The sequence below is a fragment of the Temnothorax longispinosus genome, chromosome 11 (genome assembly GCF_030848805.1).
Source record: "Temnothorax longispinosus isolate EJ_2023e chromosome 11, Tlon_JGU_v1, whole genome shotgun sequence".
Lineage (NCBI taxonomy): Eukaryota > Metazoa > Arthropoda > Insecta > Hymenoptera > Formicidae > Temnothorax > Temnothorax longispinosus.
The window spans coordinates 4,491,206-4,508,564 of record NC_092368.1 but is presented as its reverse complement, the minus strand read 5'-3'; the positions used below and the strand labels follow the sequence as shown (position 1 = coordinate 4,508,564).

The 17,359-nt window shown below is 43.2% G+C and overlaps 1 protein-coding gene across 3 annotated transcripts in view; it reads right to left on the bottom strand.

Moving 5' to 3' along the window:
* LOC139822574 (uncharacterized) overlaps positions 1-17,359 on the bottom strand; it is a 151,986-nt gene that overhangs the window by 22,717 nt on the left and 111,910 nt on the right. For all 3 annotated transcript variants that reach the window (XM_071794416.1, XM_071794417.1, XM_071794415.1), the window contains exon 3: positions 524-647. In XM_071794416.1, coding sequence (XP_071650517.1) covers positions 524-647 — 124 coding nt within the window. The remainder of the gene's footprint in view (positions 1-523; positions 648-17,359) is intronic.

The following is a 17,359-nucleotide window of genomic DNA, read 5'->3' as shown; positions in this document are numbered from 1 at the left end:
ATAAAGAATATCGTTAAATAATTTTAGCTAAATGGAAATATCATTTATGTTATACTCTTTTCAGATATCAAACAGAATTAATTAAATTTTCTGTGTTCGACTGACTTTTGCATGAAAAACATATTATTCGAAATTACATGTAAAATTATCATTTAAAATTAATATTATTCCATTTATCTTTAATTGAGGATTCATTCGCCGCGATGTGACAATTAAACACATTCAAGGAAGACCAACAATATCTCGTGGAAACTAATATAAAACCAATTTGTGTAAAAATACGTTTTGCCGATGAAGAAAAAAAGATCTCGTTTTATCGACCAAATCGGCGAGAGAATTATAATTGTCTATTAAGAGAATATTAAAAATCAATGCTTGCACGTTATCACGTTCTAGGATTATAATTTCGCTATCTAATCCCTCTATAACCAAGAGCTAAAGAGATAACAAGAGGGTCGGAGGTCTAAGGTGGCAGAGTCCGCGAAGGCAAATGGGCGAATTAAGCTGCAACGGAGGTTCTTACCTCCTTCGGTCTCGTGCCAAACGATGCCCTCGAGGGTGACGGAAGTGCCGGGCTCGCAGGGTCCCAAACACTCCGGCTCCGTAATGGTCCCCACGCTGGTCCCGACGCACACGTCGGACATGTCCTGCAACACAAAGTTCGACGAACGGTGAGCCGGCGATGTGTCAGGTGTCATGCGTGCGACATGCAGAGGATCGATGAATATCGCGTATCCCATCAATTTCGCCCGCGCGAAACAAAGCCGCGTGAAATAATCTGCGATGAAGATTATACTATATGTACTCTTAAATTTATAAAAAATACATATTTTTTACATACTTATTAATATACTCTTTTTAATATACAAATAGTAACTATTTTAACAGCGATTCTCATGATTAAAAAGTTAGTTTCTCCCTGATGTGTTTATTCTGGGATATGATCGATATCAAAGATTGCTGCTGTATACATCGGCTGATGCAAGCGCAAGAGACATTGCATATTGTTTGTAATTAGATTGAGATAGTCTCGTATGTCCAGGGACTTGTCATTCTAACTACGAAGCGGTACCCGTAGCGCCCGGGGACTCGCATTCTAACTACAACGCGGTCTCCTAAGTCCACACGAGAACGGATCAAGCGCGATAGCACGGCTGAGTGATGAGGATGCTAACTAACGATCCGCTAGATCCGTGGAACGGATCTCGTAGCGAATATATGAAATTAATGTTTAATAAACGTTCGCTGTGCGAGAGAGCATCCGAACGGTTTCCGCGAGACTCGCCCCGTCATGTGTATCTCATACATTTAATTTCAATTCATCCACTCTTCACAGTTGTGCAACGCGAGGTAAATCCGACGCGTATATATAGTGTCTCGCGTCGTGAAAATATGCATTTTTCAGTCCATATACATTTACGCCGTTATTCTGGCTATAGTTGTAATACACAGTGCACGAGCGTTTCGCCGACATGACGTTGCGCGACGATTTCGACGAGGTGTTAACGAGTCATCGTACGGGTATATCTCGGGCTTTTCAAAAATATCGGGTCGGGCTGTCGCGAAATACCGCCGCTGCTGTGCGCGGCGACGAGAGAGAGTATCGCTTCGCGTTCATTTCGGAAATCGATGTAATCCCGGTCGCTGGATTCGCGCGCGCGCGGAAAATGCATCCCGGACCAGCGCGGCGGGGCGTGCGGCGGCCGAGTGGCCTCGAGGCGCGTCGAAAACGCAGCCGAGGATATATAAAAGCAATTGGAGGAGGCCCAATTAACGTCGGTCGTACACTGTCGCGCGCGGCGCGGCGCGGCGGGTCGCCGCGTTCGTTCGCTCTCGCTGTTTATGGAAATATCGGCCGACCCGATATTTCGCCAAACGGACGCGCACGGACGGAAACGCGGTTCCGCCATCGGCACGTTTACACCGGCTTGCAAATAGAAACGTGACCTGGCAAGAGCGCCGAGGGTTTGATTTTCGCGTAACGTTGCCGCGCGCACCTCTACCGTGTCGCTGGAAATTGACGAACACGTCACTCCCGCGGATATACAGTACGCGAACGCTATATCGATTCTGATTTACGCCCGCGGGACAGACTGTATTTTACAGGATCCCGGCGGCGTAATAAAATTTCCCTCTGCTCCCTCCCTCGCAAATCGTTTTATCGCAAATATTTTTATCCGCATTAAAAATGTTTTCCTCCTATTTTTACGCGATATTAAAAAGCATATCGATACGACGTAAAGTAAATACCTATATCTCATTATCGCGATGCAACAGAGCAGATTTATTCAGATATGATGTTTCTCATTGTGCTATATCATTTTTATTACCGTTATTACTATTAATATCGATAAGTACCGCTATTTTATTCACTATTGTTATTTTATTATTATACGTGATACATTTTCATACGTATAGCACCGCACTTAAGCACATAAATATGGCATAATATGGAAACTCAGCTGTGAGCCGGTTTGTTGCGGGTTTAAAAGCAATTAGCGAGATGTCTGTTGAATGAATGCGCTCCGCCGGTCGCGCGGTAATTTTCGCGGCTCGATGCAAACAAATTTCCATTTCGGAAAACAAAATCGCCGCGCGGCCGGAGCTTTGAGAGCAATTAGTGATGCCGCGCATAATTAACGCGCTAATTAGCGACGCAATTTTGGATAATGCGGACGTAACTTTTTCGCATGTCGAAATATCGGCGTCGCCACGCGGCGCGTTGCCGCGGATTTTTCATTTATTCACCCTGCGGGATTTAAATGTCACCGATGTCGCGATATATCCACCGTTCGATATTAATATCTCCTTTCGCAGAACGGATTTTCAAACGATGCACAAAGCCATATGTCTGCTCGATAGCTCCGTTATCCCCCTGGGGAGAGCATCTCTCAATAACAAAATTCCTCGCAGGCGTAAAATCGAGAGTAGGACACGATTACTTGAATCGTCGATAAAAACAACAGAGTTGCTTATTTCATTTTCGACATTTTATTTGATTTTTTAACGCCAATCGAAAGTTATATCGATCTAGGTGCCGCGCGTGAATCGGTCTATAGATATAGCTCTTCCATATATGTGCCGTATATTAATCCAGACGAATTTATTGGCGTTATCGTTTCGGCGGCGTTTCGCTGTGGAATAAAATTTGCGCCGGAAACGCGTTTACAGCCGGGTTGGCTGAATGCGTCGAAACGCATTAACGTGAATAATCGGGAAGAGTGACAGCATATGCGGATGGATATATATATATATATATGTATATATATACAGAATATTCGTGATTCGTCGCATCTGTCTTCATCTTTTTGATAAATTCGCCGCTTTTAACGGCAGAATGAAGCTGATTTAACTTTACGATTTTTAATGCCGGAACATTTTCGCGAGAGACTTGCAGTAAAATGAGAAATAATAAAATATTTCGTTACATTTCCCTGAAATTGAAATAATTCCCTAACAATCCTTTAATTTCGGTGAACTAGTAGCTTAAGGCTATTCGTGCCTTCGTATTTTCGTTAAGAAAGAACCGACTCCAAATTGGTCGGGGAATCCATGGTTGAAAGTAAGAGAGGCAATTTCGGAATATTCTACGGCGAAAGGGTAAGGGCGGCAGATAGGTAGGTAGGTAAAAGCACGGAGGGACGAGGACGCGGCCGCCCGGCGTCGGGCCCCGAGATTACAATGGTAGTTTGAAATGCAAATCGCGGAGTTTATGCTTGGTTTCCATAATTACAGAAGCGCGGCGCGCGCGTTACCTCTCATAATGTACAATGTACACGGACCGACGTAATCGTGGCATTGTTCTGGCGCGAAACTATTTTGTCGTGTAGGGTGACGACGACGACGACGACGATGACGACAACGACGATGACGATGAGGACGACGACGAGTCGGCGATGCGGAAGGACAGCCGTGAAACGCGAGATGCGACAGCTTGCGAAAGGAAGGAAATATATCGAAGCGCGTCACCATCGAGCTTGCACAGACTGTCACGGCAATAAAGAAAAACGACATCGCGTCGTTACTCGACGGATATCAGAGTACGAAGAAAAAAAACCGCTTACGAAGCTTCAATAATACCGAGATGTCGATATATTTCTTTAGAAAAGTGTCACAGCGACGTTCAACAATAAAATAAAGAGAACGATGAATAAACATAATCACAGTTTTAAACTAGATTAAAAATCATGTGGAATACTATAAATGCGAATAATCGCATTTAATCACGATGTTACCCTCGATGTAAATGTTAGCGCACGCTTTGTTCGTCAGAATTTCGAATAGTTTTACTTAATCGGATTCCAGGCGTGAATACGACGCTAGCTCATTTCAACAATTGTCGTCTCTGTTCCTCGATGTAATAAAATTCCTGGCTGGTCGTTAATTATTCCGCATTTTTGCTCTAGTACCACGGACCGCATCGAATGGTCCTATACGCGCAGAACGGTTGAACGAGAGAAACGTCCAGAGAGGAACGTTGTCGGGAGACTCATAAAGATCGCGGGACTCATAAAGAACTCTGTGCGAAACAGTCGCGCGGAAAAGCGGGAATAAAACTGTGAGGAGTCTCAAAGGGACAGCCGGATACACGATACGTATTTTGAAGAGCTCTTGTCAGCGCGCAACGTTTCGAGAGCTAAAACCAAACTCTCGCTCGCGCGTATATCTCGAGAAAAGAAAAAGCGCAGTCGGGAATTTCTGGCACACTTTCGAGAACGTCGACGCGTTACACGGCATCGACCGACACGACCGTCGCTTTATGCTCGCCGGTGTCATTATCGCGGTAAAATTGACGGCTAGATGGATAGTATAATAAATTGCAGCGGTGAAAATAATATCGCGCGGGGAGAAACGTTGTCCATTATCGTAGTCACTTCGGTAAAATAGGCGGATAGGTGGGGGAAAGAGTGGAATATAAGTTATCGTGACGGAATATTGAATATAAACATCGAATAAAGGAACTGCCGTTATAAATTGGGAAAATCATTTACGAGAATAGCATCGTTTCGATCTATCGTGGCGTCCTTTAGATCTACCAGCGGAACATTTCGAAAACGTGCTATACTACAATATTTTCCCTACGCTATTATTGTACACTTCTCGCTATAACTGTTTCTTTATTAAATTCCTTTTGGGTGATCAATCATTCACGATGCAGCGCGTGTAGCTACTGTATTAGACAAAAGTCTGGTATCGAGTATAGCAATCAAGAAAATTGATGTTGGAACTTCTGAAGTGTATGTACGTCAACTCTGCTAAAGATATAACGTACACGGTAAAGTGTTACACGCGTCGACACGAATATGTATGTGTCCATTATATACTACCGATAAAAATGCTCTTCATATTTCCAGCACTCCAATCGATTCATTATAATTTATTTATTTAGACATGAAGATATAAGCTGACAACGCTTGTTCAATTTGCTCATGCATTAACGTCCGTACACAAATGTGTATACGTATCGCCGATAAAAATGCGCTTTATATTTTCTAGCGCGCTAATCGCGCTTTCATTACAATAATTTATTTATTTCGAAATGAAGATACAAGCCGGCACGCTTGTTCAACTTGCTCATACATTAACGTCTATTCGCGCGCACGAATTGAGATACCACTTATCTCGATCCGAGTGAAATTTCACCTGTAGTTAATGTCGCGTTTCGTAACAGACTTGGCGCGATCGTAAAATCGAAAGGGGGAGTAATCTAGAGATGGAGGGTTAAGCGACACGTGGTTTCGCCGGTGTTTATCGGTCGACAGCGATCGTTATCGCCAACCGCGCGATAACCGCGCGCGGCTCTTCTCTCGGACGCCTAGGATGCAATTTGCGGAGGAACAATCGCGGATCGCCGACAATTGCGAAATGATAAAGCGAGACGCACGCATGTGCGTTCGCGTCGTGGTTGAACACCGATTGCACTTACGTGTGTGCATATTTTAGCGTGTGGGTGGCTACGATCACACACATGCACACATGCACGGTGGCTCAATGTAACCAGCTACGTTCACATACGTTTTAACATGTGTGAGTGACTATACTTACGTGCGCATGCATGCACGTGTACGTGTGTATTTTAGTGTATAGCTCGCTGCGTATTGTGCACATGTGTACAAGGGCGAGAGAGACGGCGAGGGCGAGTTGTAACTATTTTATGATCAGCTATAGAGGATCGGGTTTACTGCCGTTTCGAGCCTGCAGCGTCGATGGAAGAAACCGTGGCGAAGGGCAGAGAGAAGAGAGAGTCCCGGCAGACCGGCGGATATAAGTATAACCGACGGGGACGAGTACCGAGGGGGAAACGCGGAGGCGGAGACGGAGAGGGCGGCTTCGCGAGAAGATGGTGAGAGTATACCCAGTGTATTATACCCGGGGTATACGAGTTCGCGCGCGTATAAGCGCGACACACAGCGTGTAATATCGGGCCCGCATTTTACATTCTCCTTAAGTTTTATTTATGAGCGGCGCACGAACGTCGCCGTTATCGATCGTGACTGACGTTGATGACGACGACGACGACGATGGCGATGGCGATGGCTGTTCGGCGACGTCTGCCCGATGTGTATAAATACTATATCTAGCTATAAGCGACTTCACGTCCCTTAAAAATAGCCTATCAATCGGTGCGTATATATCGACGAAGCGGACGGGTCATTTAGCGAGTATTACACACGCGTCGTAACGAGCTTGCCGTCTGATGTTTTTACGACCGTTACAAACGCGGGGATTCAGCACTAAATGACATTGATGATCAAAGATATCGTTGTTTAATCCTTTAATCTTTGCAGCTTCGTGATATAACGCAACACCTTTTCATCCACCTACAGACTTATAAAATGTGCACTATATGCGCCTATAAAATATGTACTTCTTATATTTTTTTTAATGGAGTGTATTCTATTTTAAGTAAAAAGAGAAAAAAATATTAGTAAAATACATAAAACATAAGCGTTATAAGTACTCTATATTAGGTGTCTCTAGTACTATCCAATTTTAGTTTATTTTTGAGATTATTTTATAAAGAAAAGTTCATATATGATCTTAAAGGTCTCGTTCAGGAGTACAAAATGTTAAAAATTCTACAAAATTATCGTTTTCTTTATGAAATAACCTTAAAAACATAACTCCTAAGGTATTGGACAGTAAGAAACACCCGGTATATGCACCGATTCTTATCTCGCAGATTTTACTTCCTTTATGCGATCCCTTGGTTTTTATCGTATTAGCCTCTACAGTATAGATGCCCAACACTTTTCGAGAGACAACAACCGAACAAATCCCCAATGGATTGAGCTTGGGGCTATATCGGCGTTTCTTGATTTAGCGCACGCTATTCGGCATCGTGTCCCTGTATCCTTCTATTTCACGAGATATTCCTTCGTCGGAGAAATATAATAGAGTTATCGGCCTGTTCATCCCCAAGATCGTCGGCGAAAACAAGCCGCGTAGAAGACGCGTCGCCTGTAGCGTAGCTCGTCGAGTATGGTGTCACGCGGGAACAGCCAGCAGCATTCCGATAGGTAGTTCGGAGAGAGGGGCTTCGAAGAGAAATCTCGCCGTTGCGAGGCCTGCCTGTCCCCTAAGCCCGAGGGAGACAGCTTTACGAGGGTCCCAAGATGAACGTGAAGGGGAAGCACGAGTCAATCCAGACCTTCTGTCCCTTGCGATCAGGAGGTGGGAAAAAGGGAGGGAATTTTATCTCGTCTTGGGACCAAGCCTCTCTTCAGGCATACGGTGAAATGACACATGATACGACTATGTTACACGAAGAAATAAACTTAACCGTGCAGCGTGGTAACTGAATGTAATAAGTAGTGCACAATTGGATATAAATCATGTACACTTGAAAAAAACGCAGTATTTGTGAAAGGAGAAAGGTACAAAGATATCTATTACATTGAAAAAAAATATAATGCCAGCATAGAAGTATACAACAAGAAGTAACGAAGTATGATTGGTTAAAGAGATATCCAGAAGGGATAGAATCAAGGATGCTGCGGAAATAAGGGAAACGTCAGAATTAAAATAACGGGATGATGGAGGTCCTTACGTACATTTTCTTTCGTTGAAGAGACGTGTTATTTACAAGAACACTCGGAGAATCAGTCTCACAAATTTTTGTAACGAGGGGGAGAGAAAAAGTGAACGGGCAAAATTACGGAGGAAAGCGGAAACGCTGTATCACATATTTTCTGAGAGACAAACGGGAAAGAGAGAGCGCGTGTAAAGAGGACAAAAGAGGGAGAAAGGGACCGTAATGGAGCATACAGAGAGAAAAAAAAGGGCGTAGGTTAGAAGAAGTCAGGAAAGAGGGCAGACACACCACGAAATAGAAGGAGGGTAAAGAAAGAAGCGCGTAAATTTATTTACACAGAGAGGGAAGTGTCGCTGCGGACAAACGGGGAACGGAAATACGGAGTGTAAAGAAATTCCCGGATCGTTCACTTGCGAAATGACGGCCAGTCGACATATCTATACTTTCAAAGGTTTTCACGAACAATGACGCTATATATATAAGACTATATAGCTACGCTTTTACTTCCATATAGTCGCATATCGTGCCTCATCGGCTTTGTAAGTTTCAGATCGTTTGCGATGTGAATATATATATATATACATTCAGAAATGCACGTCTTACCATGGATTTTTTTCGTTTTACTTTACTTTCTTCAGAGTGCGCTACAAAAAATAAATTTCGCATTTTGCGCCTTTGTCGTAGAAAAAGAACATAGAAAGTCATTCGTTTCAAAACTTAATTTTAAGGTTTTATTAGCAAAATATAATCTGCGGGTTTTCGATAATGGTGGAATTAACTCACTAAGAAGACATTCTGTACTATTTACTTTTACTCATGAATTTTTTCACGTTAAAAATCTTTCGTTTCCAAGTTTGATTTTATGGCTTTATTATATCTAATATAATTTAATATAATCTAATGCGATGTTTCCAATAACAAGATGGAACTCACATCGAGGACCACATGTTGTGGAAGTAATTTTATCGTTTTAGAGAAAGATGGAAGAAAGGTGTATCTAATGTAATGTATTACATAGGAATAGAAATATTGAGCGTAACGACGAGCGCATCGGTGTCTGTCGCAACATTCGGCGTCGTAAAATCCACTCGTGGAAGCGATTTCCATCGAATTGGCACAAAACTCGGTGGCACGTGCGCGACACGTTGTGTGCCACCCGGTAGATAGAAAACCGCAAGGGGGGCAGGAAGAAGACGAGGAGGAGGGAAGATCGAGGAAGAAGCCGGACGCGAATAAAAGTACGGCGCGGAGAGAGCAAGAGCGAGCGAGTCGGACAAAGAGAAACGAGAAAGAGAGAGAGAGTTAAGGAGGGTTTCCGACTGCAATATGGCTCCCAGGCTTCCTCCGGCGATGGCAACAAGAGCGAAGTAATGATCTTTAAACGACAACGGCGGTGCCGGGCACCGGAGCGATAAGCGCTCGGATATCCGGCGAGTTGATCCGGATCTACGAACGGCGAGAAAATCGGCGGCGACGAGAAGCGCCGCGCCCGGTCGGTCGGTCGCGAGACCACGCGGTTATTAATTTAATTGCCGATCAAATGATGGGTCGATTCGATTACGGCCGCCGGTATAGCGGGTGGAAGATGAGAAGAACCGCGGAGGGAGGAGGAAGAAACAGATGGAGGCTGACGAGGGAGAGCGAGGCAGGGTGGAAGGTGGGAGCTCCGGGCGCCATGTTCACCGTTCATGAATATATTCATAGGTGCGAGTCGCACGAATGTGCACCAACACGAGTGGAGTGGCCCCCTGCTGCCGTCTCGTTTCTCCTCTCGGCGCTTCTCCCCTCCTCCCTCCCCCTTCCCCCCCTGTTTATAGCGTGGCGATGCACGGCAATGCACGGCAATGCACGGCGGACGAACACGTAACAAGTTAACAAGTAACGCCGTGCACGGCGCGCGTTAATCTACGCGCGCGATTCACGCACACGCAGGTATAACCCGCGTACGTTGCATGCGTGTACGCACACGCGCGCGGATGCAATACGCATGCTGCACGACGAGTGGGCATTGCATCGGGCCGGATTAGAGCGGCGATATAATGCGCGCCTCTTGTATTTCGGGGATGCTCTTTGTGGGCGCGTGTACATGCACTCTCTCCATGTGTCGCGTATAGTTCGAATTTCATATGAGTTTTCATAACATCCCCATTCGATTGCAGCGCTCGCGGTGCGCTGGGAAAGAATTGTCCGTATAAACATGGGTTGCTGGCGAGTATGAACCTATTAAAATCTGAATTTCTTTACTGCTAACATCTGCTATAATTACCTCACATTTATGTCTTGAAAGTTAAAAAAAGTTGGAAATAATGTTCATAACGAATTATAAAAAATACTATCATTGTCAACTTTGATTATGTTTAACGTTTTTTATTATATTTAACGTTTCATGGATTAAATAGTATTTTGAAGACTGATATCTCTTTCTCGTCTACATTGTTCTGCGATAATGAGAATCTAAGTAACGAGAAATCCTGAAATCTTAAGACAAAATCTAAAGCCCTTTAGGATTTAGAGATTTAAAATTACAGAGTCCAGAGATTTCAACATCATGCTCTTACGCTAATCCCCCAATTTACTTCAAAATTAAGACAGTTCAGGATCCGAGGATACAAAGATCCAAAAATGCAGGTATTCAGCACCCGAGGGAGCTTAAATTAAATGGGTTTCGGTATTTGAAGAAAAGAGAGTAAAACCCGTAAGAATCCTATATATACAGTACACAAGAATGCCGGCATCAGAAAAGCAAGAGGAAAAGTTCCACACAGGAGTGAAGTATTAAGAGTATAATATTCTCGAAACGCAAGGTACATGTAACATAAAAGTGGTAATATAAGAGTGCACGTCAAAGCTCACTTAAATAAGAAATAGTGTACGGCTAAAATGCGAGTTACTTCGTAATATATGTCTTTTAGTTTCTTTCGAATCACACACGTATAGCGTGCAGGAATCTCAGAACAAGCCTGAGGACCCTCAGGGCACACGAGCTGTTTGATCCCAACGAGACCGAGTCGGAAACTAAAAGTTACAGAAGCAATTCACCGTAGAAACCGGTTATCAGACCGGTGATGAAGGTCTTAACCCTCTAATGCATCATCCACTTTTCCGCCAACCTAAAAATCCTACACCACGTAAAATGACAACTAAATTGTTATACGTCGACTCTCGTAAATTCAGATAGAATGAAGTACCACGCTTCAAGCAAGTCTCGACTGCTAAAATTACCAGTCGTTAAAACATCCAAACCTTAATTCTTTAATAGCCCGATAATTTAAAAAATGAGTTCTCAGTGAAAATGAAAAAATTTCAATTTTCTTTGAAATAAAACAGGTTAAATTACACATTGCCATATTATCACAAATCGCGCTCGTTTTGCGTTATTGTTGAGCGTGAGCTTCACTTTAAGCAAAACAAGACTCGCGGAGTTATACGACCACATTCGCCGTGAAACGTACGACGAAAATATACGACTCAACATCCCTGCGAAATTACAGATATGATAAGATATTTATATGCAGCATGCGGGCTCATTTTGACCTCCAGAAATGCAGCGGGGAGTTCAAGTCTCGTCGTTGGTCGCTCGCGCAACGACATCGGTTCCAGAATCGTCGTGGAATTTAAATCGTCACCACCTTCCGCGATTCCCGCGGATTCGTCGTTAAACGTTCCCTTCGTTACCATTCCGTCGCGCGAAATAGATATTAAAAAAAAAGGACCGGAATATAATCGTCGACGATCGCGCGGTCGAAGTGGTTGACTGTAAAATTTATAACCAAGTGACGCCGGCAGCTGCAAGGAGCCGCCGTCTAATGGCAGCTGGCTCGTTCCAATGGAAAGAAGAAAAGGCCGATCCGATCGTGACTCGTCGACATGTTAAAGCAGAACGGAGCGAGAGTGGAGAGAGAAAAATGAGCTGCCCGGACTAATCGCCTTGTAACGGCGACCGTCGGTCCTGTAAAGCGTGTAACTTGCGGATCCTCCCGGCGGCGGCACGCTGCTGTATAGCGTGACCGTTAGCGTGTAATCGAGATACCACGCTGTATTGTCGCGCGACGTAAAAGAATATCCAACGGCATCGTTTCGCACTTTAATGACTTTGCAAATTTTCTCCTAGAACGTTTGCATTAAATTTTTACCTATTAAGATTCCTGCGATTCTCAACGACGAAGCTTCGCTGCTCCTTTTCTTGCTTTCGTTTCTGGTTTCCGTTCCGACGGGAAGGATACGGCGATATGATTCGCGGAGATCCAGTGTAACGTGTAGAACACGGGACGGGTTAAGCCTGAAGGGAGAGAGAGAGAGAGAGAACGAACGAGCGGCGTATGGAGGAAGCAATAAAGTGCAAGCGACGGTGAGACAGAAATCTTCGCTAATTACATTAAGTCGGCACCTGTTTCCATGTACGCCGCAGCACGTCGATAGATAAAATGCCGGATAATTACGGTGAACGTATACCCAACGTGTTTGTTTGCCTCTGTGTATACATGCGCGTGCTTGTGTGCCCTCGCGCGTCCGTGTATATCGCGATCTCTCTCGGTGTCCCTCGGCTCGAGGAAGGTGCGGTGGAATCGAAACGGTAAGACGCGCGCGGCGGGATTCGTTAACTGCCGGGTAATTACAAGAAAAACCCGTCTTTGTTACCCGGGAGCGCATTACAGCGATCGACTTTAATGGAAGCAATAAAATGCAGGTGGCTAGTGCCGCGCGCATTCTCTGTAGCCGAGAGAACCCGCCATTGGCGTAGCTGGTATGTAGTTCGCTCACGCCGAGGTATTTCGCGTGTCAAGAGATCTCTCTCTTAATTCTATACTAATCTGTCAAAAGCATGGAGCAAAGTGTATCTCTTAAAAATCAATAGTTATACGGTGTATTAATAACTACTACAAAAATCAGTGCAAAGAAGGATTTTGTAGAGATTTTCAAGAGTTCTTAAGTTTTTAAAAAAGCTTCTTAAGTTCTCAATAATGTGCGACGAAGTCAGTTCAACCCTGAAAATTACTAATCAAAACTACACTCATCTTTAGAAAGTAAGTTTAACCCTTAAATGCCACACCTCTCAAGAATCTCGTAAATGACATGATGAGGGGTTTAAAAGACCCCAGCATGAAAAATGTCTCCTTACTCATTGATTTTTTTATCTTTAGTTATGAAAATTTTTTTCAATGTTGTTCAAGGCTTAGAAAAGAGAATAAAATGCTTATATTGTTAAAATTTCAATTTCAACATAGTATAAAAAATTAAGTAAACTGAGTACTGCTAAGTGTACAAACGGGTAGGTCAATCACTCAACTATCATCAATGGGAGCATGAGCTCCATTTTTCCGCACTGAGAAAAAAAAATCGTAGATTCAAGAAATATTATTTGATTCAACTAAATGCAGCGGTCACGGGCTGTCAAGCAAACATTTGTTAATTCAAAAAATATTATATTTAAATAGATTCAGAATTTCTTGATATTACTCACGTATATTTGATTTAAATATATTAATATTTGCATTAAACAAATCACTACAACTAAACGAGTTTAGTCAAATTTACAACATTTTTTTCTCAGTACGGCAAGAACATTTGAAAATATATCATTGTCAGGGTCTGGGGTCCGCTGGACCCCCGGGGGCTTTTAAGGGTTAATATGATTATCGAACAAACACGTCGTAAAATAATTTCATTGACACACACAAGTATCATATCAAAATTCTATTACGTAAAAATAATGTGTATCAAGGTTTGTCACTTTCAATTAAAAACAGAACTACAATAGGAATATCTCTCTACAGACATAGAAGTTTATATCTTAATTAAGTAAATTGCTGAAGTTAATTCCTGCGGTTGAATTCCTTCATGCAATTAAGAACTTTTAATATCCATACAAAATTGTATAACTATTCGCATCAATAATTTATCAGTTTAGTGTAAAACGCAAGCTCTTACATGGATCATCGAGGTCGAATTTAGTGTCAGTAGTATTACACATTCTACAAGTACAGTCTGTTCATCTACATGGAAACAGTATCCAAGACGATTCTTGAGTGCCTATCAAAATAATCTCATTAAAAGCGTGCGAATTGGCCTTAAGATCGATGGCGAGCAACGATCTCTCGCAGGGATCTCTTACATGCTCGTAATTGCCAAGTTGGCATCGCGGCGCGCGGCAGTAACTGAATCTAGTACGTGGCGAGTTCAAGACAGCTATAACTAACGTGTCAACGCGCGGGGATGCGAAGCGATCATGACTTCGGGCAATTGGCGCGAAATCGTGGCGTGTAATTGACACGTTAAGTGCGGCAAATGTGGATGATCCTCGATATCATGATGCACACATGTTGTTACTCGGCCACACTCGGCTTGCAGTCGACTATTTATAGCGAACGTAAAGCTCAATATAGCTCAATAGTTCTCGTGCAGATTACGCGGGAAAGGGGAAGGGAGAACAGGAGAGTGGAGTAAACTAATTTTCATCGTCCAGGATAAGATCAAGCGCGTCTCGGGAGAATCGATCGATTTCTTAACGTTGCCGCGGTCGAGTCTTCGACGTTGAAGACCCTTGTAATTGTGCGATAGCTGAAAATACGATTGAAAAGCACGGAAACACGCGAGATCATTGAGCGTGTGCGTTCGTTTCCTCGATGGAGTATTTTAAGCGACGGACAGATTATTATAGGGGCGCACCACTGCCGTAATATAAAGCGGGTTACATCGATAATAAGTCCATCCGTCGGCGATCGATGCGAAATGACACGCGATTAAGCCCACACGTCGTGTGCTGTTCGTTGCAGCTGCGAGAGCCCGCGTTCGGTTCGAGTGTCGTTCGTTTCCGCGTAGGTGATCGAGAGACGGTACTTAATATTTGATCATCGACGCGGTGCAACGCCGAATGGCACAGAGGTGTCTATCTCAGCGGCATTTTTGGTTGACGTAAATCGCGTGACGAAAGTTCAACCTAAATTATTAATCAAAATTACACTCATCTTTAGAAAGTAAGTTCAATATGATTTTATACTGCTCGAGCAAACACACCGTAAAATAATTTTATTGACAAGTATTACAACGGTAAAATTTAAGTCTATTAAGGTTCGTCATTTTTAAAGACAGAACTACGATAAGAAGGAAATAAGTCTCGATCGACATAGGTATTTATATTCTATTTAAATTGTCGAAATTAATTTCTTCACGCAATTATCCTACAAAAAAATTGTAATTACGACATATACTGCAGAAATCAATACACCCGAGCAAGACCATGTGACTTACTTCGACAATTGTTCCTCCGCTAATATTTTATCTGTGAAATGACAGCTCAACAATCAACGACACGGCTCTTAGGTGTTATCAAGCTAAGCCGCGTATTCTTGATACGTCGCGTCGGTTTGTAGAAACATTATCTTATGTCGAGTGGACATAACACTCGCACAAACCGTGTTCGTTCTTTAAGTCCACTCTACACGCAGAGCCGAGTCTTTTTTGAGGTCGCGTTCATGCTTTCCGTACACAGTGATATTTTCCGACAAAATGCCACTCGTAGCATTCGTCCTTTACCGCGGCATTATTTTCCGGCGACAATTCTCCTTTGTATGAATTAGCACAGACTATTCAAACAAAGTTAAAAAATGGACTGCTATTTCCGCGAGAAACATCGTGAATTATAAATAGCTCTTGTAAGCGCCTTGTGAAAAGTGCCACAAGTGTTAAAATAACAATTTCCCTATTGAGTTCCCGTCATTTATATCCGTGACGTCTCTTTTCCTCTCTCCTTTATGCGGTCTCTTTACACAATGAGATGTAATGAATGATAATTAAATTCCATGTTCTTTTTCTAAGAAATATGTTTTCAGTTCAGGGGTTAATTTACGATAACAATGCTTCCCACGATCTCAGTAGTTTCACTGTGGATTGTGCAAATGGCTGTAATGATAAATGCGTGGTAGAGACTTCGAAGCGCAATCTAAGTTCCCCCGGACTTTACTCGTTACCGCCTTTCCGATGAATATACTGCGACTGCGAGAATCGAGAATCAAGAACCTCCGGTAAAATAAAAATAAAAATACCCGACAAAATATAATTACTTAAAAGGATATTTAAAAAAACCGCATGGAATCAAGTGAGCTAATTGAGTGAAGAGAATGCCAAGGGAAATGAGGGGAGGAGAAAGTAAATAAAAGGTAAATAAAACGTTGATCTTATTTGCGCTCTTCTAATTCTTGAGATAATTATATCCCAGAGTAACTTGAGAAAATTACTCAATCTTTCCATATAGCTAAGAGACAACTCGTTCCAATCTTACGTTCCGTATCTCGAAAAAAAAAATTAACGAATTAGTAAAAATGTTGCGAGAGATACAAGGTTTTTTCGTTTCGTTGTTAAGAACTCTATTAGGCGCCATTACCGCACTTTGTTATGCCGCACCGGATGCGGATCCCGCTTTCCGCAGGGACCGTCGCATTCCGCTGTAACTAATCGCCGTAAGTGCTTCAGAGGCGGTAATCCCCGGATGGAGGATTACCAGGGTTTCTTGGGGCGCGAAGGGCGGAGGATTATAACTCTGCACTTCCGCTAAGTCGCGATAACTCCTGCACTACGGAGCGGAGCGAAAGCTCCAACAATATGAACGACTTACCGGCGACGGATCGATATTAACTTCGCCGCGCGGCGAAACTAATTTGATGTCACGCGGGCCCCGCTCGGCGCGACAACGATCACATTTGTCCAACAAGAACACGCTCCGCGAAGAAAGACGCGTATCGCCAACTCGTCCGACAAGATAAGCCATCTCGCTGTGCACGGGATTTATTATCGTTCTATTTTAATTCCGACGAAAGAGACATCCCCGCGAACGTGTTTGTACCGCACGGAGTTCAAGAGCAACACCGGCAAATGTTTTACATGTTCTCATCTTTATTAAAATTGTATTTTTATTTATACTTTAAAACATATTTGGCACAATTTAGGACAAGCGTAAAGAAGAGTTCAGTCGAATGATAATAATAAAAAAGTCTATTCTCTCCAAGTCGACAGAAAAACCCATATATGAAAAGAGAAACGCGGGGAAACTCAATATTCGTCACGATGTCAAAGCAGGGAAATATTAGCAGTAACACACAAGGGAAAAGAGGACAAGCTTTAAACTCGGTTTATTCAATGTGTCATTTCATTACGACCTGCCGTTTTTATTGCGAGTCCCTCATTTGAATAACACGTTTTCCGAGCCTGACCGACTCGCTCCCTTGCCGGCGACCCAATGTGCGTACTCACGTGTTTCAGCTCGGAAATTATGTCTCGTGCATGTTAAACATCGCGAATGGTCGCGCGTTCCCATGTCGTTTCTTCCCC